Genomic DNA, 26,902 nt, shown 5'->3' on the forward strand with positions numbered 1-26,902 from the left:
CTGCTTTCTGCCTCCCTCCTTTCTTGTATAGTGTTCCATTAGCTATTTTCCAATCTGCTGGGACCCTTCTAGAATCTTAAGGAATTTTGGAAGATTATAACCAAGGCATCGACTATCTGTGCACACTTCTTTTAAGACTCTGGGATTTAGGCCATCTGGTCCTGGGATTCTTGTCAGCCTTTAAGTTTAATAGTTTTCCTAGCACCTTTTCCTTGGTATTGGTGATTGTTTTAAGTTAAGCTCTTGATTTTCAATTATTCCTGGGAAGTTTTCTAAGTCTTCTATAGTGAAGACAGACACAAATACCTGTTCAACCCCTCTACTATTTCTTTGTTTTCCATTATCAATTCCTCAGACTCATTCCCTCTAGAGGACCAACACTAGCTTTACTTACTCCTTTCCTATTCAAATACTTATAGGAACTCTTACTCTCTGTTTTTATATTACTAGCTAGCTTTCTCTCATACTTTGCTTTCTGCCTCTTTATTATCTTTATCGTCATTCTTCGCTGGTTCTTAAGGTCTGTCCAATCTTCTAATTTATGACTAATCTTTGCAGATTTGTACGGTGTTTCTTTCAATTTAATACTATCCTTAACTTCCTTATTTATCCACGGAAGGTGCATCCTTCTCAAAGAGCCTTTCTTTCTTGAGCATTATTAAATATCTCCTTAAAAGTCTGCCACCGCTACTCTACTATGCTACCTTTTAACCTAGTTTCTCAGTTCACCTTAGCCAGCTCTGCCTTCATACTCTCATAGTTACCTTTATTTAGGTTTTAAACACTAGTCATGGACCTATACTTCTCACTTTCAAACTGAACAAGAATTTCTATCATGTTGTGATTGCTGTCTCTTAGAGGCTCCCTTACCATAAGGTTATTGATTAACTCTGTCTCATTGCACATTACCAGGCCTACGATAGTTTGCTCCCTAGAACATACTTTCTAAGTTATTGTCCTGAAAACACTATGGACTCATTTTGCAGGCTACCTTTGTCAATCTGATTTCCCCCCACCCCACCCCATCTTCATATAGATTAAAGTTACCCATGATTACCTTTCTTACAAGCCTCATTTATTAGTTCCTATATGCTCTGTCCTACAGCATAGCCACTGTAACTACTCTGACAAGTTACCTCTTACCATTACTATTTCTCATCTCTACCCAAATTGATTCTACATCCTGATCTTTCAGGCTAATAGTTGGGTTCCAACTATTTACAATTTATATTAATAACTTGGATTCAAGGTGATATAGCTAAATTTGCAGATGACACCAAAATAGGTGGGAAAGTAAGTTGCAATGAAGAAATAAGAAATTTACAAATGGATATGGACAGGTTAGGTGAATGGGCCAAATTTAGCAGATGCAATTTAACGTGGATAAGTGTGAGGTTGTCTATTTTGGTTGGAAGAATAAAAAGGCGACATTATTTAAATGGAGAGAAATTTCAGAATGCTTCAGTGCAGAGGGATCTGGGTGTCCTCATGCATATATCACTGAAAGCTAGTATGCAGGTACAGCAGGTAATAAGGAAGGCAGATGGAATTTTGGCATTTATTGCTGAAGGAATAGAGTATAAAAATATGTTGATGCAACTGTACAAAGCATTGGTGAGACCACACCTGGAGTACTATGCATTGTTTTGGTCCCCTTACTTGAGGAAGGATGTGGTTTCATTGGAGGCAGTTCAGTAGATTGATTCCAGAGATGCAGGGCTTGTCTTATGAGGAGAGATTGAGCAGTTTAGACCTACACTGGCTAGAGTTTAGAAGGATGAGAGGAGATCTAATTAAGGTGTATAAGATGCTAAAAGGGATAGACAAAGTAGACGTGGAGCAGATGTTTCCCCTTGTGGGGCATTCTAGAATGAGAGGCCATAGGTTTAGGCTAAGGGGTGGTAGATTTAAATCAGAGATGAGGAGGAATTACTTTTCTCAAAGGGTCGTGAATCTGTGGAACTCACTACCTCAGAGTGCAGTGGATGCCGGGACACTGAATAAATTTATGGAGGAGATCGACAGATTTTTAATTAGTAATAGGTTGAAAGGTTATGGGGAGAGGGCGGGAAATTGAAGTTGAGGCCGAAATGAGATCAGCCATGATCGTAATGAATGGCGGGGCAGGCTTGAGGGGCTGAATTGCCTTAGTTCTTATGTTCTTCTGTTCTAAGGTCATCTCTCAGTACTGAAGTAATGCCATCCTTAATTACTGTGCCATCTTTTTGCTTGCTTCCTGTCTCTGATATGTCAGATACCCTTCAACATCTAGGTCCCAGTCTTGGTCACCTTTCAACAGATATCTCTGACTCCGCCTCCTGCACTCTGGTGCAATGACTTTCACCCTGTGCCACTGACGTACACATGAGCTACATCCCTCCAAAGTGCTTGTATTTGTTTTGGCAGTGTGTAGGCTCATCAGATGTGACATTGCCTCCTCAGACATCTCTTCCTCCTCTAGATGCCTGTGGGATGATCTGGCCCAGGGGGTGGGGGGAGGGGACAAGGGAGCATACAAAGGAAGTTATTTAATTATAGCCCTTCTTATTGTGAAAGCCACTCTGATGCACGCCACTGCCATTAACCATTCGTATGCTGCCCATATGATGGAACCTCATCTTTGTACTCTCTCTCATGTCAATGTCTCCTTGTGCTCAGTCAAGAGACAGCATGACCTTCACTATTACCACCATGATTTCAACATCACCTTTATCACCTGCTGACGGTGATTCACCATCAGCAGACAGCTGTTCAGGCACCCTGGCAATCTCCATGGCTATCTATTCCACAAGACGGATGGGTTTCAGCCATGCTGACCCACCCCCAGTGCAGGCCATCCCCGTGACATTCTTCGCCCTTTTCGACTGTAACAACAACATGAATTTATGTTAGCCTGATATATTGTACATGGAGGGATATTGCTCTTCACTGTGCCTGTGCATTAAAGTACTCATTCACATGTGTTCTTTGCGTACTTCCATGAGATGCATACAAATACAAGCCTCAACGCTGAAGCAGAGGTACATGCCAAATCTCATACCTTAGCTGCAGCCTGCAGATATGACCCTTCACTTGAAGCTCTGTGTGGATGAGTCAAGCTTCCTGGAACGCTGCAGGTCATTGAGCTATTTTCTGCGACAAATGCTAAAACAGGAAAGGCAGAGGTTGAAGGAAGCCTGAATTATGGCTAGCAGAAACCTTCTTTCCAGATTTAAATGGGGATCAGGGGAGTTCCCAAGTAGATAAAGTGAGGGAGACAAAAACAAAAACAGAATTACCTGGAAAAACTCAGCAGGTCTGGCAGCATCGGCGGAGAAGAAAAAAGTTGACGTTTCGAGTCCTCATGACCCTTCGACAGAACTTGAGTTTGAGTCCAAGAAAGAGTTGAAATATAAGCTGGTTTAAGGTGTGAGACACCTCGCCCAGTTGAAGAGCCACAGGGCAGTGCAGCAGAAGTTGGCTAGTCACCTGTTGGCAGTGATATCCCAAAGGACATGGGACAGACTGGGGACCAATCTATACCCAAAGTAACAGAAGTGGGGAAGTCATGCCCCCTGAAGCAGAACTACACTCATGTCAGCCACAAGGGAAGTACCCCTGTGAGCTGTCTGGGTTCTCCCCTTGCATCCCATTTTCAGAAATATAGATCCTCAGTGGACCAGAACCTAACTTAACCAACTTTTGGCCATAAAAGGATTAAGGGATTTGCCAAACTCCCACCTAAGCAGTCAGGTCAACCTGCATATTTAAAAACATTCACACAGAAAACAGCCTGGTGAAATCTGACAGTGCATCACAAGACAGCACGGATTCTAAACTTTTCTCCATTATTAATCACACTGAGCCGCCTATGTCCAGTAAAGCCATCAATCTGTGTACTGACATCAGTAAAAATTCACCAGAGTAAATGTAACTAATTGATTTTAACAGAAAAGAAATGCAACAGGGAAATTGTAGCTGTATCTGACAGCCATGTGTGAGAGTTAAAGTGCGGATGGTGCATGTATGTGTACCTTTTATTTTTTGCTTTACGAGAAAAAACCGTGTTGCAAAATGTAACAGAATTATATATTGTCCCCGTGGGAGGGAGCAGTGTCATGTCAGTAGAGGCATGAAGATATTACAACTTTTAAAAACATTGTATTTCTTTTAAAATGGGGACTCATGAACTGTTAAGATGTCTCCAAATGGTTCAGGTGATTTGCAACTTCAACTGACTAACAAGAACCATGATAGGGTCCCCCTTGTCCTCACTATCGCCCCACCAGCCTCCACATTCAAAAGATCATCCTCTGCCATTTCCGCCAACTCCAGCATGATGCCACTACCAAACACATCTTCCCTTCACACCCCCTGGTGGCATTCCACAGGGATTGTTCCCTTCGGGATATCCTGGTCCACTCCTCCATCACCCCCTACACCTCGACCCCCTCCCACGGCATCTTCCCATGCAAATGCAGAAGATATAACATTTGCCCCTTTACTTCCCCTCTCCTCACCGTCCAAGGGCCCAAACACTCATTTCAAGTGAAGCAGCATTTCACTTACTTGCACTTCCCTCAATTTAGTCTACTGCATTCGTTGCTCCCAATGCGGTTTCTTCTACATTGGAGAGACCAAACGCAGACTGAGTGACCACTTTGCAGAACACCTTCAGTCTGTCCGCAAACATGACAAGACCTCCCTGTCGCTTGCCATTTCAACACTCCACCCTGCTCTCATGTCCACATGTCTGTCCTTGGCCTGCTGCAATGTTCCAGTGAAGCTCAACGCAAACTGGAGGAACAACACCTCATCTTCCGACTAGGCACTTTACAGCCTTCCGGACTGAATATTGAGTTCAACAACTTTAGATCATGAACTGTCTCCTCCATCCCCACCCCCTTTCCAATCCCCCTTTTTTCCAATAATTTATGTATATTTTTCTTTATATTTTTAAATAATTATTTTTAAATGTATTTCCATCCATTGTTTTATCTCTACCTTTTAGTCTATTTCGATCCCTTCTCCCCACCCCACCCCCACTAGGGCTATCTGTACCTTGCTCGTCCTGCTTTCTACCCTTAATGTCACCATTAGCACATTTCTTAGCTAATATCACCACCTTCAACACCTCTTTGTCCTTTTGTCTATGACATCTTTTGGCAATCTCCACCTATCACTGGCCCTCTATCCAGCTCTGTCCTAAACCAGCTTATATTTCACCTCTTTTCTATTTTTTCTTAGTTCTGATGAAGTCATACGGACTTGAAACGTTAACTATGTTCCTCTCCGCAGATGCTGTTAGACCTGTTGAGTTTTTCCAGGTATTTTTATTTTTGTTTTTGTTTCGGATTTCCAGCATCCGCAGTTTTTTGTTTTTGTCTTCTTCCACTTGTTATTTCTTGCCTCCACCCATATGGATTCCACATCTTCCTATCCAAGATCATTTCTTGCTATCGTACTTATTCGATCTCATACTACACTTTCCTTCCTGCCTGAGCTTTCGAAAAGTCACATACCCCTGAATATTTAGTTCCCAGCATTGATCTCCTTGTAACCATGTCTCTGTAATGGCTATAAGATCATATCCATTAACCTCTATTTGTGCCGTTAATTCATTTATTTTGTTCTGAATAAAAACAGCAGATTGAGTAACTAGAAACAGCAGCTTGATTAACTAGAAACAGCCGTTTGATTAACTAGAAACAGCAGTTTGATTTGGAAGCCCTTTGAGTTCAGTTGGCTTTGATGACAGCTGCCAGGCAGAAGCAGCCTAGAAGGGACAGATAGCCAGTTCCAAGCTAAAGTTGGTTGAAAGTAGCTGCCAGAGAGAGACTGGAGCAAAGAGGACAGATAGACAGTACCGGAGAATCCAGTCTGAAGAAGAAAGTCCCGAAGAATCCAGGGGAGTGGAACAAGAGAAAGTCTCTTCTAGTCAAAGGAAGGACAGGAACCTGGAAAAAGTCCTGTTAAGTGAAGTTAAGAGCGAGGGGCAGAGCAAAAGGCTCCAAGCTTCAGATTTAAAGAAACAAAAGCTGCACAAAACAGATTTAAAGCGAGAACAGCTTGCAACAGGCCAGAAGGTCCAAAGAGACAACTGAAGGTCTGTAATTATGCTGTGGACATGTGAAGCACTGGTGTACTATTGATGGCTGAGTCAGTGGAAGAGAGTGCATGGGAGACGGCTTGAATGCGTGTGGTGATCCAGGGGAGAGGAATATTGGAAAGAGCGTTTGAAACCTTGGAATTGAACCCTTGCGGAAGGCATCTGAGAGAAAGCATTGGCTTGGGAGAAGATTCCAAAGCAAGTTCTTGGAGGGTGGACGTTGGAAACCCTGTGTGAAAAACGGAGTTCAGTGAGACCAGTTTGCTCATGGTGTGACAAATGTCTGGGGAAATTGATGTGAAATCTATAGCATCTGATTGAGGTGGCATCTGTCACTTAATTTCAGAGTGTGTTGTGTCTGACCACAGGGTGTGATTGGTTTACATTGGCTGTACTTTCTCTGAACATAAGAGTAGTAAAATAGTTTTTGTAACTTGTGTTATCCTTACAAATCCGTATATATCTGTAAAGGTATAATTGTGGGTGAAGGAGTACTGTAATATAGTTCATCTTTTCTTGTTTATTAAAATGTTTTATTCTTTCGTTAGAAGTTCATCATCTGACCCAGTGACTCTGTTCGGTAGCCCCTCTCCACACATCTAAACAAACAAATAAAAGTTAGGATTTATTAAGCTGGGTTTCAGCCTGGGATCAGGCTTGTCCAGGGGTAACCTCAGCTGGGGATCATAACAGTTAGCAAAGAATATGGAAACTTGAGTTTCATAAATAGAGATATTGAGCACAGAAGCAAGGATGCTATGCAGAACCTTTCTAAAGCTTTTTGTTAGGCTACAACTATAGAATATTACATCCAGTTTTGGTTACCAGACTTTAATAATGAAGGGTCCTTGAGAGGATGAAAGAGATTTATTAGAATATTTCCAGAGATGAGGGATTTTAGCTGCAAGGTCAGGTTGGAGAAGCTGAGGTTGTTCTCCTTGAAGCAAAGGAGATTGAGGGGTGATTTGATAGAGATGTACAATATTGTGACAGGTTTAAATAAGGTAGCTGGGGGTTGACTTTTGTTCAATGAAGAGTGCAGAAGGACCTGCCAGGAGCAGCACCAGGCATACATAAAAATGAGGTGTCAATCTGGTGAAGCTACAACATAGGGTAACTTGCATGCCAAACAATGGATGTAACATGTGAAAGAGATCTAAGCTCTGCAGTCCTGCCATGAATGGGAGTGGACAATTAAACAACTAACTGGAGGAGGAGATGCCACAAGCATCCCTGCCCTCAATGATGGGGGAGCCCAGCACATCAATACAAAAGACAAGGTTGAGGCATTTGCAACCAACTTCGGCCAGAAATGCCAAGGACCAAATTGCAAAGGTCAGTGGCAGGCTGGAAGATTGAGGAACTTTTAAAGATCAACAAAGGGCTACTAAAAAATAATAAAAAGAGCAAAGGTAAATTATGAAAGAAAACTAGCACAAAATGTAAAAACTGATAGCAAAAGTTTTTACAAGTATATAAAAGGAAATAGTAGCTAAAGTGAATATTGGTCCCTTGGAGGATGAGACTGGGGAGTTAATAGTGGGGAATGGAGAAATAGGAGAGACATTTAATCAATATTTTGCCTCAGTTTTCATGGTGGAGGACACTAGTACCACCCTAGCATTAACAGGTAGTGCAGAGGATAACAGAGAAGGAGGAACTTAGAACAATCACCATCACTAGAGAAAAAGTACTGAGCAAACTATTGGGATTAAAGGGTGACAAGTCCCCTGGACCTGATGGTCTATATCCCAGTGTCTTAAAGGAAGTGGCAGCAGAGATAGTGGATACATTGGCTATAATATTCCAAAATTCCCTGGATTCTGGAAAGGTTCCAGTGGATTGGAAAAATGCTGATGTAACACCCTTATTCAAAAATGGCGGGGGGTGGTGGTGGTGGTGGTGGTGGGTGTTGAGGCAGAAAGTAGGAAACTATAGACCAGTTAGTTTAACATCTGTCATTGGGAAATTGTTGGAATCCATTACTAAGGAAGTAGTCATGGGGCATTTGGAAAGTCAAAATGCAATCCATCAGAATCAGCATGGTTTTATGAAGAGTAAATCGTGTTTGACTAATTTGCTAGAGTTCTTTGAAGATGTGACAGGCAAAGTGGATAATGGGGATCCTGTAGATGTATATATCTGGATTTCCAGAAGGCCTTTGATAAGGTGCTGCACAAAAGATTAATACACAAGATAAGATCACATGGAGTTAGAGGTAATATATTAGCTTGATAGAGGATTGGCTAACCAACAGAAAGCAGAGAGTCGGGATAAATGGGTATTTTTCTGGATGGCAAGCTGTAACTAGTGGGGTGCCACAGGGTTCGGTCCTAGGCCCCCAACTATTTACAATCTATATTAATGACTTAGATTCAGGGATAGAAGGTACTATAGCTAACTTTGCAGATGACACCAAAATAGGTGGAAAAGTAAGTTGCAATGAAGAAATAAGAAATTTACAAATGGACAGGTTAGGTGAATGGGCCAAAATTTGGCAGATGGAGTTTAACATGGATATGTGTAAGATTATCCATTTTGGTCGGAAGACTAAAAAGACGACTTATTATTTAAATGGACAGAAACTTCAGAATTCTTCAGTGCAGAGGGATCTGAGTGTCCTCGTGCATGAATCACTGAAAGCTAGTATGCAGGTAATAAGGAAGGCAAATGAAATTTTGGCATTTATTGCTAAAGAAATAAAGTATAAAAATAGGGAAGTGTTGTTGCAACTGTAGAATGCATTGGTGAGACCGCACCTGGAGTATTGTGCACAGTTTTGGGCCCCCTACTTGAGGAAGGATGTAGTTGCATTGGAGGCAGTTCAGAGGAGGTTCTCTAAATTGATTCCAGAGATGCGAGGCTTGTCTTATGAGGAGAGATTGAGCAGTTTAGGCCTATACTCGCTAGAGTTTAGAAGGATGAGAGGAGATCTAATTGAGGTGTATAAGATGCTAAAGAGGATAGACAAAGTAGACGTGGAGCAGATGTTTCCCCTTGTGAGGCATTTTAGAAGAGAAGCCATAGTTTTAGGCTAAGGGGTGGTAGATTTAAATCAGAGATGAGGAGGAACTTTTCTCAAAGGGTCGTGAATCTGTGAAATTCACTACCTCAGAGTGCAGTGGATGCCAGGATGCTGAATAAATTTAAGGAGGGGATAGACAGATTTTTAGTTAGTAATGGGTTGAAAGGTTATGTGGATAGGGCTGGAAATTGGAGTTGAGGCCGAAATGAGATCAGCCATGATCGTATTGAATGGCGGGGCAGGCTCGAGGGGCTGAATTGCTTATTCCTGCTCCTAGATGCCAGTCTTCAGCCAATTTGATTCACTCCAAGTGATATCAAAAAATTGCTAAAGGCACTGGTACTGCAAAGGCTATGGGCCCTGACAACATTCCAGCTGAAGTACTAAAGACTTTTGCTCCAGAACTAGCCACACCCCTAGCCAAGCTGTTCCAGTACAGCTACAACACTGGCATCTACATGGCAATGTGGAAAACTGCCTAGGTATGTCCTTCCACAAAAAGCAGGACAAAGCCAACCCGGCCAATCACCAACCCATCAATTTACTCTTGATCGTCAGCGAAGTAACGGAAGGGATAATCGACAGTGCTGTCAAGGGGCACTTGATCAGCATTAATCTGCTCACTGAAACTCAATTTGGGTTCTGCCAGCTCCTGACCTCATTACAGCCTTGGTCCAGACATGGACAAAAGAGCTGGGGTGAGGTGAGAGTGACTGCCCTTGACATCAATTTAATTTTAATTTTCCAAAATTCACTAGATTCTGGAAAGGTCCCATCTGATTGGAAAATAATGAATGTGACCCCTCCATTCAAGAAAGGAGGCAGACAGAAAGCAGAAAAATACAGGCCAGTTAGCTTAACATCTGTCATAGGGAAATTGCTGGAATCTATTAATAAGGAGATTATAGCAGGCACTTAGAAAATCTCAAGGCAATCAGGCAGAGTCAACATGGTTTTATGAAAGGGAATTCATGTTTGATGAATTTATTGGAGTTCTTTAAAGAAGTAATAAGCAACATGGATAAAGGAGAACCTGTGGATGTGCTGTACTTAGATTTCCGGAAAGCATTTGACAAGGTCCCACATCAAAGGTTGCTACACAAAATTAGAACTCATGACATATTAGCATTGATAGAGGATTGGTTAGCTAACAGGAAACAGAATAGGCATAAATGGGTCTTTTTCCTGTTTGCAAGATGTGATAATTGGAGTGCCACATGCTAGGGCCTCAACTATTTACAATTTATATCAATAACTTGGATGAAGGGACTGAATATATGATTGCTAAATTTGCTGATGACACAAGTAAATTGTGAAGAGTGGGTTAAGTGAGTGGGTAAAAAATTGTCAGATAGAGTATAATGTGGGAAAATGTGAACTTGTCCACTTTGGAAAAGTGGAGCGGCATATTATTTAAATAGAGAGAGATTGCAAAACTCTGAGGTACAGAGGTAGCTGGGTACTCTGGTAAATGCAACACAAGAAGTTAGTATGCAGCTACAGCAAGTGATTAGGAAGGCAAATGGAAAGTTGTTGTTTATTGCAAGGGGAATCGAATATGAAAGTAGGGACGTTTTGCTACAGTTATACATAGCGTTGGTGAGGCCACATCAGGAGTACTGTGTACAGTTTTGGTCTCATTTAAGAAAGGATATAAATGTGTTAGAAGCAGCTCAGAGAAGGTTCACTTGAATGATAAAGGCAAAATACTGTGGATGCTGGAAATCTGAAACAAAAACAAAAATGCTGGAAAAGCTCAGTAGGAGAGAAAGACAGAGTTAACGTTTCAAGTCCATATGACTCTTCTTCAGAGCTAAAGAGAAGTAAAAATGTGATGTATACTGTTTAGGGGGGGTGGAGCAGGTGAAGCTGGATAGAAGGCCTGCAATAGGTGGAGGCAAAGGAGAGATTGCCAAAGATGTCATAAACAAAGGTCAAAGGGGTATTAATGGTGGTGGTACTGGCTAAAGGAAGTACAAATGCTGGCATTAAGGATAGAAAGCAGAATGTGATAATAGCTAGACAAGGGTAAGCACTCTGGAAAGAACAACATGAACAAATGACAGATGGCCCTAGTGGAGATGGGGTAGGGTGAGGGGAGGGGATGGTGATGGGAAAAAAGATCGAAAATATGATAAAAGGTAGGGATAAAACAATTAATAAAAATTAAAATAAATAAAATTACAAATAAGGATAAAAAAATAAAAATGAATATTGAAAAAAGGGATAAAAAAGGGATGACGATGGAGGAGAGAGTTCATGATATGAAGTTGTTGAACTCAATATTAAGTCTGGAGGGCTGTAAAGTGCCTCATTGGAAGATGAGGTACCATTCCTCCAGTTTGCGTTGGGCTTCACAGGAACACTGCAGCAGGCCAAGGGTGGACATGTGGGCACGAGAGCAGGATGGTAAGTTGAAAAGGCAAACGACAGGAAGGTCTGGGTCATGCTTGTGGACAAACCAAAGATGTTCTGCAAAGCAGTCACCCAGTCTGCATTTGGTCTCCCCAGTGTAGAGACCGCATTGGGAAACGTGAATGCAGTAAGCCTTCTATTCATCTTCTCCAGATGATGCTCTTAGACCTACTGAGTTTTTCCAACATTTTTTGTTTTTGTTCTACTTGACTGATACTTGGGATGGGGGGTTATCTTATGAGGAAAGGTCAGACAGGTTGAGCCTGTATCCATTGGAGTTTAGAAGAATGAGAGGCGATCTTATTGAAACATATAAGATCCAGAGGGAACTTGACAGGGTGGATACCGGGGGAAAGACTAGAACTAGAACACATAAGGGGTCTCCCATTTAAGACAGAGAAGAGTAGAAATGTTTTCTCTCAGAGGGTCGTGAACTGTTGGAACTTTCTTCCTCAGAGAACGGTGGAGGCAAGGTCGTTGAATATTTTTAAAGCAGAGGTGGATAAAGGGAGTCAAAGGTTATTGAGGGTACGTGGATTGTGAAGTTGAGGCCACAATCAGATCAGCCATGATCTTGCTGAATGGCGGAGCAGACTCCTGCTCCTAATTCACATATTCATATCAATGCAGCATTTGACCGAGTATGGCATAAAGGAGCCCTAGCAAAACTGAGATCAAAAGGAAAGTTCTCCACTGGGTGGGTTGTTGGAGGTCAATCATCTCAGCTCCAGGACATTGCTGCAGGAGTTCCGCAGGGTAGTGTCCCAGGCTCAACCATCTTCAGCTGCTTAATCAATGACCTTCCTTCCATCATAAGGTCAGAAGTGGGGATGTTCACTGATGATTGCAAATGTTCAGCTCCATTCCTGACTCCTCAGACACTGAAGCAGTCCATGTCCACATACAGCAAGCCCTGGACAACATCCAGGCTTGGACTGATGTGACAAGTAACATTCACACCACACAAGTGCCAGGAAATGACCATCTCCAACTAGAGAGAATCTCCCCGTGACATTCAATGGAATTACCATTGCTGAATCCCCAACTATCAACATTCTGGGGGTTACCCATGACCAGAAAGTGAACTGGACCAGCCATATAAATACTGTGGTTACAAGAGCAGATCAGAGGCCAGGAATTCTAGGCCAAGTGACTTACCTCCTGACTCACCAAAGCTTATCAATTATCTACAAGGCACAAGTCAGGAGTGTGATGGAATACCCTCCACTTGCCTGGGTGAGTGCAGTTCCAGCAACACTCAATTAGTTTGACACCATCTAGGACAAAGCAGCTCACTTGATTGGCACCCCATCTACCACTGACACACAGTGGCACCTTCCAAACCCATAATCTCTACCATCCAGGAGGGCAAGGGCAGCATATATGGGACCTCCACCATCTGCAAATTCCCCTCCAAGTCACTCACCATCTTGACTTGGAACTATATTGCTGTTCCTTCACCTTCAAAATCCTGGACCTCCCTTCCAAACAACACTGTGGGTGTACCTGCACTGCAGCAGTTCAAGATGGTGGCTCACCATCACCTTCTCAAGGGAAATTATGGATGGGCTATAAATGCTGGCCTAGCCAGCAACACCCACATCCCATGAACGAATAAATTATTTAGTGTAGCATAATACCAGTCCTTGCAAACCAATGCACCCCTGTTGTAAAGACAGTTCTGGTATTTACTTGGGTTGTCCAAATGGAATTTGTAACATTTCTAAAAATGTTAAATGCAGCATTTTTGACTCATGTAACAACAGATAGAAACTAGCGTTGGGTCTTGGTAATTTGAAGCATCAAAGCTACCCAGAGAGGAATGTGAAAGAGGAATGTGCTGTCGACATGTATCTGTTTTTGGAACTCTGTAACAGTTGAAAGTGTGGGCAAAGAGCTATGGGAAGAGGGAGACCAGTTAATTGCAAATTGGATTATTGCCGAAGTCAGCAAAGATTTATTTTCAGTAAATGCTTTGGCTTAACAGCACAATGAGTGACCTGGTCATTTCAAAGGATAGTATCAGTCTGGAGCCTCAGGCATGGATAGATCAGCAAACTGAACACCACAGAGAGAAAAGGAAGGTTCCAGCTGCTACTATTTTTTTTACTTTCTATCCATTTGAGAAACACTGAAAATTTACAGCACAGAGGCCATTTGGCCCATTATTTCTGCTGGCTATAAGCGCTATCCAGCTTAATCCCACATTCTAGCTCGTGGCCCATTGTCCTGTAGGTTACTGCACTTCAAGTGCAGATCCAGGTACTGTTAGATGTGATGAGGCGCTACCAATTTCTCAGGCAGAGTGTTTCAGATCTCCACCACCTTCTGGGTGAAGAAAAATCATCTCGACTCCCTTCTATCAATTACTTTAAATCTATGTGCCCCGTTATTGGCCTCTTTGCCAGGGGAATTATATACTTCCTATCCACTCTATCTAGGACCTCCAATTAAATCTCTTCTCAGCCTTCTCTGTTCCACAGAAAACAACCCAGCCTATCCAATCTTTCCTCCTAGCTAAAATTCTCCATTCCCAATAATATCCTTGCAAATCTCCTCTGCATCCTTTCTGGTGTGATCACATCCTTCCCATAATGCAGTGAACAGAGCTGTATTCAATGCTCTAGCTGTAGCCTCACCAGTGTTTTTATACAATTTCTAGCATGACCTCCCTGCTCTCATATGCTATGCCTCAGCTAATGAAGGAAAGCATCCACTGCGCCTTCTTGACCAGCTTATCTACTTATCCTGTTAACTTCAGGGATTTGAGGATATGCACTCCAAGGCCCCTCTGTTCCTTTACACTTCAGTATCCTGCCATTTATTGTGTATTCCCTTACGTTACATCACACTCATTCAGATTGAATTCTATTTGCCACTTTGCTGCCTAACTGAACATTGCTTTCTTCCTGCAGTCTACAGATTTCTTTTTCACTATCAACCACATGACCAATTTTGGTATCATCTGAAAACTTCTTAATTTTAGACCCTACATTTAAGTTTAAATCATTGATATATACCGCCAACAGCAAGGGACACAATACTAAGCCCTGAGGAACCTCACGGGAAACTGCCCTCCAGTCACAAAAATACCTGATCATTACACTCTGCCTCCTGACACTGAAGCAACTTTAGTTCCAACTTAAACAAAAACAGAATTACCTGGAAAAACTCAGCAGGTCTGGCAGCATCGGCGGAGAAGAAAAGAGTTGACGTTTCGAGTCCTCATGACCCTTCGACAGAACTTGAGTTCGAGTCCAGGAAAGAGCTGAAATATAAGCTGGTTTAAGGTGTGTGTGTGGGGGGCGGAGAGATAGAGAGACAGAGAGGTGGAGGGGGTTGGTGTGGTTGTAGCGACAAACAAGCAGTGATAGAAGCAGATCATCAAAAGATGTCAACAACAATAGTACAATAGAACACATAGGTGTTAAAGTTAAAGTTGGTGATATTATCTAAACGAATGTGCTAATTAAGAATGGATGGTAGGGCACTCAAGGTATAGCTCTAGTGGGTTTTTTTTTTATTTTATATAATGGAAATAGGTGGGAAAAGGAAAATCTTTATAATGTATTGGGAAAAAAAAAAGAGAAGGGGGAAACAGAAAGGGGGTGGGGATGGGGGAGGGGACTCACGACCTAAAGTTGTTGAATTCAATATTCAGTCCGGAAGGCTGTAAAGTCCCTAGTCGGAAGATGAGGTGTTGTTCCTCCAGTTTGCGTTGGGCTTCACTGGAACAATGCAGCAAGCCAAGGACAGACATGTGGGCAAGAGGGCAGGGTGGAGTGTTAAAATGGCAAGCGACAGGGAGGTTTGGGTCATTCTTGCGGACAGACCGCAGGTGTTCTGCAAAGCGGTCGCCCAGTTTACGTTTGGTCTCTCCAATGTAGAGGAGACCACATTGGGAGCAACGAATGCAGTAGACTAAGTTGGGGGAAATGCAAGTGAAATGCTGCTTCACTTGAAAGGAGTGTTTGGGTCCTTGGACGGTGAGGAGAGAGGAAGTGAAGGGGCAGGTGTTGCATCTTTTGCGTGGGCAAGGGGTTGTGCCATAGGAGGGGGTTGAGGAGTAGGGGGTGATGGAGGAGTGGACCAGGGTGTCCCGGAGGGAGCGATCCCTACGGAATGCCGATAAGGGGGGTGAAGGGAAGATGTGTTTGGTAGTGGCATCATGCTGGAGTTGGCGGAAATGGCGGAGGATGATCCTTTGAATGCGGAGGCTGGTGGGGTGATAAGTGAGGACAAGGGGGACCCTATCATGTTTCTGGGAGGGAGGAGAAGGAGTGAGGGCGGATGCGCGGGAGATGGGCCGGACACGGTTGAGGGCCCTGTCAACGACCGTGGGTGGAAAACCTCGGTTAAGGAAGAAGGAGGACATGTCAGAGGAACTGTTTTTGAATGTAGCATCATCGGAACAGATGCGACGGAGGCGAAGGAACTGAGAGAATGGGATGGAGTCCTTACAGGAAGTGGGGTGTGAGGAGCTGTAGTCGAGATAGCTGTGGGTGTCGGTGGGTTTGTAATGGATATTGGTGGACAGTCTATCACCAGAGATTGAGACAGAGAGGTCAAGGAAGGGAAGGGAAGTGTCAGAGATGGACCACGTGAAAATGATGGAGGGGTGGAGATTGGAAGCAAAATTAATAAATTTTTCCAAGTCCTGACGAGAGCATGAAGCAGCACCGAAATAATCATCGATGTACCGGAGAAAGAGTTGTGGAAGGGGGCCGGAGTAGGACTGCAACAAGGAATGTTCCACATACCCCATAAAGAGACAGGCATAGCTGGGGCCCATGTGGGTACCCATAGCCACACCTTTTATTTGGAGGAAGTGAGAGGAGTTGAAGGAGAAATTGTTCAGCGTGAGAACAAGTTCAGCCAGACGGAGGAGAGTAGTGGTGGATGGGGATTGTTCGGGCCTCTGTTCGAGGAAGAAGCTAAGGGCCCTCAGACCATCCTGGTGGGGGATGGAGGTGTAGAGGGATTGGACGTCCATGGTGAAGAGGAAGCGGTAGGGGCCAGGGAACTGGAAATTGTTGATGTGACGTAAGGTGTCAGAGGAATCACGGATGTAGGTGGGAAGGGACTGGACAAGGGGAGAGAGAAGGGAGTCAAGATAACGAGAAATGAGTTCTGTGGGGCAGGAGCAAGCTGAGACGATCGGTCTACCGGGGCAGTTCTGTTTGTGGATTTTGGGTAGGAGATAGAAGCGGGCCGTCCGAGGTTGGGCAACTATCAGGTTGGAAGCTGTGGGAGGGAGATCCCCAGAGGAGATGAGGTCAGTGACAGTCCTGGAAACAATGGCTTGATGTTCAGTGGTGGGGTCATGGTCCAGGGAGAGGTAGGAGGAAGTGTCTGCGAGTTGACGCTCAGCCTCCGCGTGGTAGAGGTCAGTGCGCCAGACAACAACAGCACCACCCTTGTCAGCGGGTTTGATGACAATGTCAGGGTTGGACCTGAGAGAATGGAGTGCAGTAAGTTCAGAGAGAGACAGGTTAGAATGGGTGAGAGGAGCAGAGAAATTGAGACGACTAATGTCGCGCCGACAGTTCTCAATGAAAAGATCGAGAGAAGGTAAGAATCCAGAGGGAGGGGTCCAGGTGGAGGGAGAATATTGAAGATGGGTAAAAGGATCCGTTGAACTGGGAGAGGACTCCTGCCCAAAGAAGTGAGCCCGGAGACGAAGACGGCGGAAGAAGAGTTCAGTATCATGCCGAGCCCGAAATTCATTGAGGTGAGGGCGTAAGGGTATGAAACTAAGTCCTTTGCTGAGCACTGAACGTTCAGCATCGGAGAGGGGAAGGTCAGGGGGTATAGTGAATACACGGCTGGGGTTGGGATTGGAAGATGGGGTGGGGACGGAGGGACAGGCAGGGGTGGAGGGTCCTAGATGGGTGTTGGTGTCGATGAGTTGTTGGAGCTTGCGTTCCTTAGCACTTGAGAGAAAGAGAAAAAGTTTCTTGTTGAGGCGTCGGATGAGCCGAAGGATAAAATGAAACTGGGGGCACGCGCAGCTTTGAAAAAGGGTACGGCGGTGCTGCTGGAGGGAGAGGTCGAGTGTGTTCATATGGCGGCGCATGGCACTGAGAGTGGATTTCAGAATGTGACGGGAACAGCAGTCCGAGAAACGTTTTATGTCCCGGAGATACCTGTAATCCTGGGTGGGTTCGAAACATGAGGGGTGGAATTTCAGTTGAAATCCATGTGGGGTAAGTCGGAGACGGAGACAGTCACTGAGAAAGGAGATATGGCTGTGAAAGCGTTCCAACTTGCTGCCTGTCCTTGGATCCCATGGGCTCTTACTTTTCTGACCAATCTGTCATGTGAGACCTTGTCACCTGTATCCTAAGATAAGTTTCTTCTAGAATTTTTTAAAAATTAACACCTGCATTCAGTCACTTGGGCCAATCATGATTTGCGTTGATAACCCATTCCTGGCACCTGCTGAAATGTTGTCTCAAACTACCAGGTACATCATGATAAAAACCAAAATACTGTGGATGCTGGAAATCTGAAATAAAAACAAAAAGTGCTGGAAAAACTCAGCAGGTCTGTGGAGAGATTCCCTGCTCCTAATGCAGTCTCCTCTACATCGTAAAGGCCAAACGCAGACTGGGTGACCACTTTGCAGAACACCTTCAGTCTGTCCGCATGACCCAGACCTTCCTGTCACTTGCCTTTTCAACACACCAAACTGGAGGGACAGTACCTCATCTTCCGATTAGGGACTTTACAGCCTTCTGGACTTAACATTGAGTTTAACAATTTCAGACCATGAACGCTCTTCCTCTATCTTCATCCCTTTTTTATAATTTATTTTTTAAGTGTTTATTTATTTTTATTCATTGTTTTATCCCCTTTTTATCCTTTTTCCCCCAACCACCACCCCACCCTTAAAAAGGCCAGCTGTTACTTGTTCCATTTTGTTCTTTCATAGAGTGCTTACTCTTGTTTTGCTATTAACACATTCTGCTTTCTTACCTTAATGCTACTATCAGCATCTGCATTAGTCCTCACCACGACCATTAACACTCCCTTTGTCTTTTTGTCCATGACATCTTTGTCAATCTCTCCTTAGCCCCCAGCTATTGCTGGCCTTCTATCCAACTTCACCTGCTCCACCCCCTTTAAACCGTATAAATTTCATCACATTCCTCCTCTTTAGCTTTGAAGAAGGGTCAGACAGGTTCAAAACGTTAACTCTGTTTCTCTCTCCACAGATGCTGTCACACCAACTGAGTTTTTCCAGCATTTTCTCTTTTTATACCAGGTACATCATTCTCCTTTTCCGTAACTTTTGGCCAGCACATTTGACTGTTTGGAGGCTGACCTCCTGATTTCTAGAGGGTGTAGACAAACCACAGTGTCCTCAGCATGAATTAGTCATTTGCACCATTTCCCTAATCAGTTGCTGGAAAGAGGCCAAGAACGGGGGTGACAAATTCCATCTACATTTGAGGTGAGGCCAAAGAGGGCAAGCAACATAATAAGTAGCATGTGTCCTATTTACTGGCTTCAAATGGAGGTGATCATTCGTTAAACAATACCAATATTGTGGAAAAACCTAAGGACTACAACTGTGATTTTTCCCCAAATGGATGCTGGTCAATGCACTAAACCAACATGTAGGCAGTTGGCATCACATTTTGTAACAGCTATATATTGCAGTTCCTCCACTTCGTACCTTATCTCTCCCAAAGCCCACTCCTTCAGTTCCCTCCTTCAATGCCTCTCAAAAGCTTATTCCTCGAGTTCTTTTCCAGAAAGGACAATCTTCCACTACCTTATCTCTCTCAAAACCCTACAACAGCTGGGTAGCTGCAAAGCCCCCCCACCTTCCGGGACAAAGATCTCTCTACTGGCTTAAATAGCCATTCCCTCCACCACTGGTACATTATGGCTGCTGTGTGTACCATCTGTAAGATGCACTGCAGCAACTCTCTAAGGCTTCTTTGGCAGCACCTCCCAACTATAAGATTTTCCTGCAGAACTTTGTCAAAAAACCTTTTTAAAAATCCAAATGGACATGGTTGAGAGTTTTAGCTGCAAGGCTTGTTTAACACTGTTTACAAGTTACTGAGGATAGGCTTTTGATGGGAATTGGACAGTGACTAACCAAAGGACTTCATTAAAGGTGTTATGGGGAGGGGAGGATTTTTGTGTTTGGTACTATTTCCACTTTTTATATACCAATGTCATATTCCCAGGTTGCATACGGCATAGGCTGGTTGCATAGTAAATCTTGCCCACCCAAAACGACTTCACGATCCAAAATTTAGAACTGTCCATTTCTCTCACAAATCATCATTACAACTTCATTGAACCTGCCAAACTGAAGGAGATTTTTGAACCATAGATTCACATCACAGTTTTTAAAAACATTATTCCCAAATTCTTCAGTTTTAATTTCTTCTCCCTTGTCCATTTATTGTTGATCACTTGAAGACTGAAGGGTGGTTTCACTGCTGCTCTCATCCAAGTACCCAGCCATGTGAGTGTTAACAATCAGTGCTGGCAGGCAATTGGACTAGAAGGCCATCACTGCCAAGCCCAATAGTCATTGTCCAAGAGCAGGAGTTGCTGCAGAGTAGTAGTGTTCCTTTTGCACTATTTGCTAAGGGTTTTACCAGAATCTGAGCAAAGTAAAGAAATGAGGCCTCTATATCTTCCTCTCAGTCACTTAGCCACTGTCACTGCCAGTCATTAGTCCACTGGACACAATGGACGGACCCTGCATTAGAAATTTATAAATGGTGCATTACAAATTGCAGCCTGGAACACTCATTCATAAACAAAGGTTTATTTCACAAAGGAGACTGCAACATTAGATACAAGCTACCAAAAAAAGCCAAAGTACAGCGTAGGCAGTAAGATTACAGAACTCGGTTCATTATCTATCTCTAATTTTCCTGTGCCACTAGGAGCCTAAACACCTGCATTCTGTACAACAGCCAAAACATTTGAGAAATTGTATCTCGCCCTTTAACTCACAAACCTGTTATTGCTGAGATAAATAAAACTAACCTACAAAACACAAGTCAGAATCTCTCTAAGATTAAGATGCTTGTACTGAACAGAGGGCCCCATAAAAAAAAGTCTTTTTTTTTGGTGTATGCAGGTGTTAAAACCCAATGGGATTGGGTATCTATGCAGGCAAGTCTCAAACTGAGGTATGGGAAATAGGCATTGTTCAAAGAACCAATTGTCTCTATAATGGGTAGAAAACCCTGGGTGTAGCCAGCATCATACACTTTCACAACCACAGACAAAAAGTTCATACAAGAATGAGAAAATACAAAGGTGGAAAAGTTTGAGTGTCCTTGTAGATGATCCCATGAGTAGAGATGTAGCACCAATTGTGGGTTGTAGAGATACCAAATCCACTGCTTCTAGTGGAATCTGAGATTTGTTAGCAACTACCAAAGACTAGCCCTGTCCATTCTGCTTCCTGTTATTCTGGTCTTTTACACTACAGTTGACACAGATATAGTCCTCCTTTTCTGCTGTTTCTGAGGAAACACCCACACAGATCTGGTGGAACCACTGGTTGCAGCTGCCATCACACTGGACCCAGTCAACCTATACAAAAAGGAGAAATTGTTTACTCGCAATATCACCTTAACTCTTCTTCATTCCATTAACATCTGTGTTTTATGGGGAAAAAGCTGAATTTAATGAAGGGCCATGTTTTCACCAGTAAATGAATTGTTGCTTATTTTCTCTAATTACTTTTTAGGATTTCCACGTCAATTTACTGATTCAGGCACGCTTGTAATTCATACTCCAAGGGGTCAATGTTTGGGTCTGTTACACCCAGCTTGTGTCTAGATATGGACAGAAATAAGGAGTAAGGAACCATGAGACTGGCTGAAATCAGCTGCCTCACTTCTCCATTTTGTGTCCCAATAGATCAGGTCCAGGACAAGCGTTCCAAATTTACATCTAAACTGAGCAAGAACTTTGTTTCAAGGTTTAGAAGTCGGGCGTGGAAATTCCCCTACACCATTTACTGGCCTGTGAGCAAGCTGGAGCCCAAATCCAAAGATTGCATGGAAAACTGCAAAAGAGTTGCTGGGCACAGTCCTTCAGAAGAAAATTATTGAAAGGGCACTGAATTTAACAGGCATATGTTTCATGGCCAATTTTGAACCATTGATGTTTTTCTCCAGCTGGCTCTTAACATTCTATTACATTATACTGATGAAGGCGCCTCTGCCTATAGGAACCTGTGCCAGCAGAACCCAAATAGTGTTGCTACATTTCACAAATGCCTGATGTTTTATTAACTGGTTCAAGAGAAGCACCCCAGTTATAGCACACCTCACTTTTGGTTGTATGAAAGAAAGAATTCCAGAGTTAAACCCAAAATTGTCTAATGGTTGCACCTGCCAAGATCCCACCAACCCCTTCCCAGGCCCTGGTTCACTTGCAATGGCAATGACCGTCTTCTCAGGGTCTGATCAGCAGTGAGGTAGATATAAAACTGTACCATGAGATACAAAATAAAAATGGAAGATTCTGGAAACATTCAGCAGGGCAGGCAGCATCTGGGGGGAGAAACAGAGTTAACGTTTTCAGATAACTCTCCACAGATGCTGCCTAGACCTAAGTGTTTCCAGCATTTTGTGTTTTTATTTCAGATATTCAGCATCTACAGCATTTTGCTTTCGTATCCATGAGATATGAGGATCCTTTGGCTGGTACAGCTGAGAATAGAAATAGTCAGCTGCGTCTGTAACATTGTTGCACCTTCTTGGTAACATGTTGCAATGCTGATCTATAAAACAGCAATAACTATAAGCATCTAATGCATCACTTCCCTGAATTCAGAAGCCAGATGTCAAGCTACATGCTGAACTACTGTCATTTGTCTGCACACTCTTTTAGCTGCCCTTCATTTTTGCCCGCCGCTTAATGTCCTGCAATTTCAGTCTTACCAAAGGCCGCTAATGGGTAAGATGCCTTCAGAAACATTAAATAATTATTGAATTTTTGTCCTCCCCATCCCCACCGTGCCATTTTTCAACTCCCATTTAACTATAAATCATTGATCATAAATCAGAAGCCTGTGACCAAAGTGTAAGTGAAGAGCTTGCAGATACACAGTGCCTGCAGGTCCCACTGTGGGCTAAATAAAAGCTTGTCCTATTCTTCTGTAAAGCTTGAGTGTGGTGAAAGAGAGATGCTTTTTTTGTTTACTTGCAAAACTCAAAATTGTGTCCAACATTAAATCTGTGATTGCACAACATTTGCTAAATAGTGTGCTAAGAATTACGCTGGCAACCAATTTAAGATGATCAGTTGGGCTCGCAGAGTGCTGCATTTACATGTACTGGAAGCTACATATATTAATACACAAGGTCCTGTTCTACGCAGACAGAAAGAATATACATACACATTGTGTCTGTTTCAGCTAAATAAATGGGATAGCTATTCGATGGTTCATCCCTCAGGGCAATGCCTTGAGCAGAGTCAAGCTGCCTGGTTCAAATTCAAACAATGTTTGGCAGTTAACTGTCAGTCACCATCAGCTGCTGTATTCTCCACTGCAAACCCTCTACCAATCAGAGTCCACTTGCCAATAAATCAGCACTCTCTTCCCATACAGTGTTGCTTCCCTTACATTGGTATTCTTGCAAATTCTCCTGATGAGTGCAAGATGAAAAGCTTCGACAAAGATTTTTTTTTATAGCAGTACTCAAGCCCTGTACTACCAAACAACTATCTTCTATAAATTACAAGTTTTGTCATGGTGATGATATCATGCTGCCATGTGTCCATGCCCTCAGCTCATCAGCTTTATTTACTATGCTTGTTGCATTTACATATACACCTTTTAACACTGCCAAATTCCTGTGCTGTATATTTTTTAACCTGTGCTGCTTCTGTCTTTCAGCATCACTTACTAATTCTCCACCTCCGATTTCCCTGCTCTGAATTTGTCCTCAGGTCCCCATCCCCCGGATAATCTAGTTTAACCCCCACCCCCCCCCACCCCACCAACAGCACTAGCAAATCTCCCTGCGAGGATATTCGTCCTAGTCCTGACCAAGTGTAGACTGTCTGGCTTGTACAGGTCCCACCTTCCCCAGAACAGGTTCCAATGCCCTCCCTCCTACATCAGCCACGTGTTTATTCGCTCAATTATCTAATTCCTATACTCGCTTGCACATGGGATTGAGAGTAAACCTGAGATTACTGCTTCAGACGTCCTGATTTTCAATCTCCTTCCTAGCTCCCTAAAGTCTGCTTACAGGATCTCAATCCCTTTCCTACCTAAGACATTGGTAGCAAGGTGGACCACCTCTGACTGATCACCCTCCACCAGAAGAATGTCCTGCAGCTGCTCCACTTACATCCTTGACCCTGGCACCAGGGGTCCAAAATACCATCCTGGAGTTGTGTCTATGGCCACATAAACGGCTGTCCGTTCCCCCTATTACTACTGCTCTTCCCCTCTTCTTTCTCCCCCCCTGTACAGCAGAGCTGCCTGTGGTGCCACAAACTTGGGTCCGACAGCATTCCTCTGAGGAACCAATGCCCTCACTGGTATCCAAAATGGAAAACCAACTTGTGAGCAGGACCCCAGGGGACTTCTGTACTACCTGCCTAATTTTCTTGGACTGCCTAGTGGTCACACATTCCCTTTTTGCCTCCAGGCTCCTAAGTTGCAGTGTAATCACCTCTCTGAGGTAGATCTCAGCCTTACAGATGCGCCACAGTGACTCCAGCTGCCGCTCGAGCTCCAAAATCCAGAGCTCTAGGCTCTGCAGCTGCTGGCACACGTGGCCATCTAGAGCATTGGTAGCAACCACAACTTCCCACATATTGCAAGGTGTGCATTCCACATGACTGAGCTATCCTGCCTTGGCTTCAATTTACTTCCCTTGCGTTAATTTTATTTTACTTGGTTTACTTATGCAATTTTATTTTACCAGGCCTCGACTTAACTTTATTTCCTTATTGCTTGTGTTCCTTACTTAAATGTAATAGCCCTTTCTTTTAAAGGGAATGTGTTTTTCTAATTCTCAGCTATTTGATGACACTCCCTAACAGCAATTTCTCACCAAACAATGAACTTATGTTAAACAAAAACAGAATTACCTGGAAAAACTCAGCAGGTCTGGCAGCATCGGCGGAGAAGAAAAGAGTTGACGTTTCGAGTCCTCATGACCCTTCGACAGAACTTGAGTTCGAGTCCAGGAAAGAGCTGAAATATAAGCTGGTTTAAGGTGTGTGTGTGTGGGGCGGAGAGATAGAGAGACAGAGAGGTGGAGGGGGTTGGTGTGGTTGTAGGGACAAACAAGCAGTGATAGAAGCAGATCATCAAAAGATGTCAACGACAATAGTACAATAGAACACATAGGTGTTAAAGTTAAAGTTGGTGATATTATCTAAACGAATGTGCTAATTAAGAATGGATGGTAGGGCACTCAAGGTATAGCTCTAGTGGGTTTTTTTTTAATAATGGAAATAGGTGGGAAAAGGAAAATCTTTATAATTTATTGGAAAAAAAAGAAGGGGGAAACAGAAAGGGGGTGGGGATGGGGGAGGGAGCTCACGACCTAAAGTTGTTGAATTCAATATTCAGTCCGGAAGGCTGTAAAGTCCCTAGTCGGAAGATGAGGTGTTGTTCCTCCAGTTTGCGTTGGGCTTCACTGGAACAATGCATTGTTCCAGTGAAGCCCAACGCAAACTGGAGGAACAACACCTCATCTTCCGACTAGGGACTTTACAGCCTTCCGGACTGAATATTGAATTCAACAACTTTAGGTCGTGAGCTCCCTCCCCCATCCCCACCCCCTTTCTGTTTCCCCCTTTTTTTTTCCAATAAATTATAAAGATTTTCCTTTTCCCACCTACTTCCATTATTAAAAAAAAAACCCACTAGAGCTATACCTTGAGTGCCCTACCATCCATTCTTAATTAGCACATTCGTTTAGATAATATCACCAACTTTAACTTTAACACCTATGTGTTCTATTGTACTATTGTCGTTGACATCTTTTGATGATCTGCTTCTATCACTGCTTGTTTGTCCCTACAACCACACCAACCCCCTCCACCTCTCTGTCTCTCTATCTCTCCGCCCCCCACACACACACCTTAAACCAGCTTATATTTCAGCTCTTTCCTGGACTCGAACTCAAGTTCTGTCGAAGGGTCATGAGGACTCGAAACGTCAACTCTTTTCTTCTCCGCCGATGCTGCCAGACCTGCTGAGTTTTTCCAGGTAATTCTGTTTTTGTTTTGGATTTCCAGCATCCGCAGTTTTTTTGTTTTTATCAATGAACTTATGTTTCTCCTTTGATGTTCGGTGCTAGATGCTGCTGACTGCCTGGTTCGGTATTCTTGTCTCTTACTCTCCTCAAGGTGCTGCTGACTGCCTGTCCCAGGCTCCCCCTTTCGCACTCTGCTCGAGGTGCTGCCAAACTATCACCGATTGATGTAAAAACCCATCTAATTCACTCATGCCCTTTAGGGAAGGTAATCTGCCATCCTACCTGGTCTGGCCTACACAATGTGGTTGACTTTTAACTTGCCCTCTGAAATGGCCTAGCAAACTACTCAGTTCAAGGGTAATTAGGGATGGGCAAAAAATGCTGGCATTGCCAATGACACCCAAATTCCATGAAAGAATAAAGGCAAAAATCTCAGCCCCAGGACATTGCTGCAGCGTTCCTCAGAGTAATGTCCGAGGCCCAATCATCTTCAATTGCTTCATCAATGACCTTCCCTCCATCATAAGGTGCAGATATTCGCTGATGATTGCAGTTTTCAGTACCGTTCGCAACTCCCCAGATACTGAAGCAGTCTATGCCCACATGCAAGACCTGGACAACATTCAGACTTGGGCTGTGATAAGTAACATTCATGTCACACAACTGCTAGGCAATGAGCATCTCCAACGGGAGAGAATCTAAGGATGTGATTGCACTGGAGAGGGTGCAGATGGGATTCACCAGGATGTTGCCTAGGCTGGAGTGTTTCAACTATGGAGAGAGACTGGATAAGCTATGGTTGTTTTCCTTAGAGCAGAGAAGGCTGAGGGGGACCTTATAGAGGTATACAAAATTATGAGGGGCATAGATAGGGTTGATAGGAAGAAACTCTTCCCCTTAGTGGAGGTATCAATAACCAGGGGGCATAGATTTAAGGTAAGGGGTTTAGAGGGAATTTGAGGAAAAAGTTTTTCACCCAGAGGGTGGTTGCAATCTGGAACACACTGCCTGAGGGGGCAGTAGAGGCAGGAACCCTCAACATTTAAGAAGTATTTAGACGAGCACTTGAAACACCATAGCACACAGGGATATGGGCCAAGTGCTGGGAAATGGAATTAGAATAGATAGGTGCTTGATGGCCGGCACAGACACGAT

At 43.5% G+C, this 26,902-nt stretch overlaps 1 protein-coding gene across 2 annotated transcripts in view; it reads right to left on the minus strand.

The window, feature by feature from the left end:
* Window positions 1-20,309: 20,309 nt before the first annotated feature.
* kdm5ba (lysine (K)-specific demethylase 5Ba) overlaps window positions 20,310-26,902 on the minus strand; it is a 311,188-nt gene continuing 304,595 nt past the window's right edge. For both annotated transcript variants that reach the window (XM_041195103.1, XM_041195104.1), the window contains one exon: window positions 20,310-21,104. In XM_041195103.1, coding sequence (XP_041051037.1) covers window positions 20,952-21,104 — 153 coding nt within the window. In that variant the 3' untranslated portion in view covers window positions 20,310-20,951. The remainder of the gene's footprint in view (window positions 21,105-26,902) is intronic.

Source organism: Carcharodon carcharias, chromosome 9, assembly GCF_017639515.1.
Source record: "Carcharodon carcharias isolate sCarCar2 chromosome 9, sCarCar2.pri, whole genome shotgun sequence".
Taxonomy (NCBI): Eukaryota; Metazoa; Chordata; class Chondrichthyes; order Lamniformes; family Lamnidae; genus Carcharodon; species Carcharodon carcharias.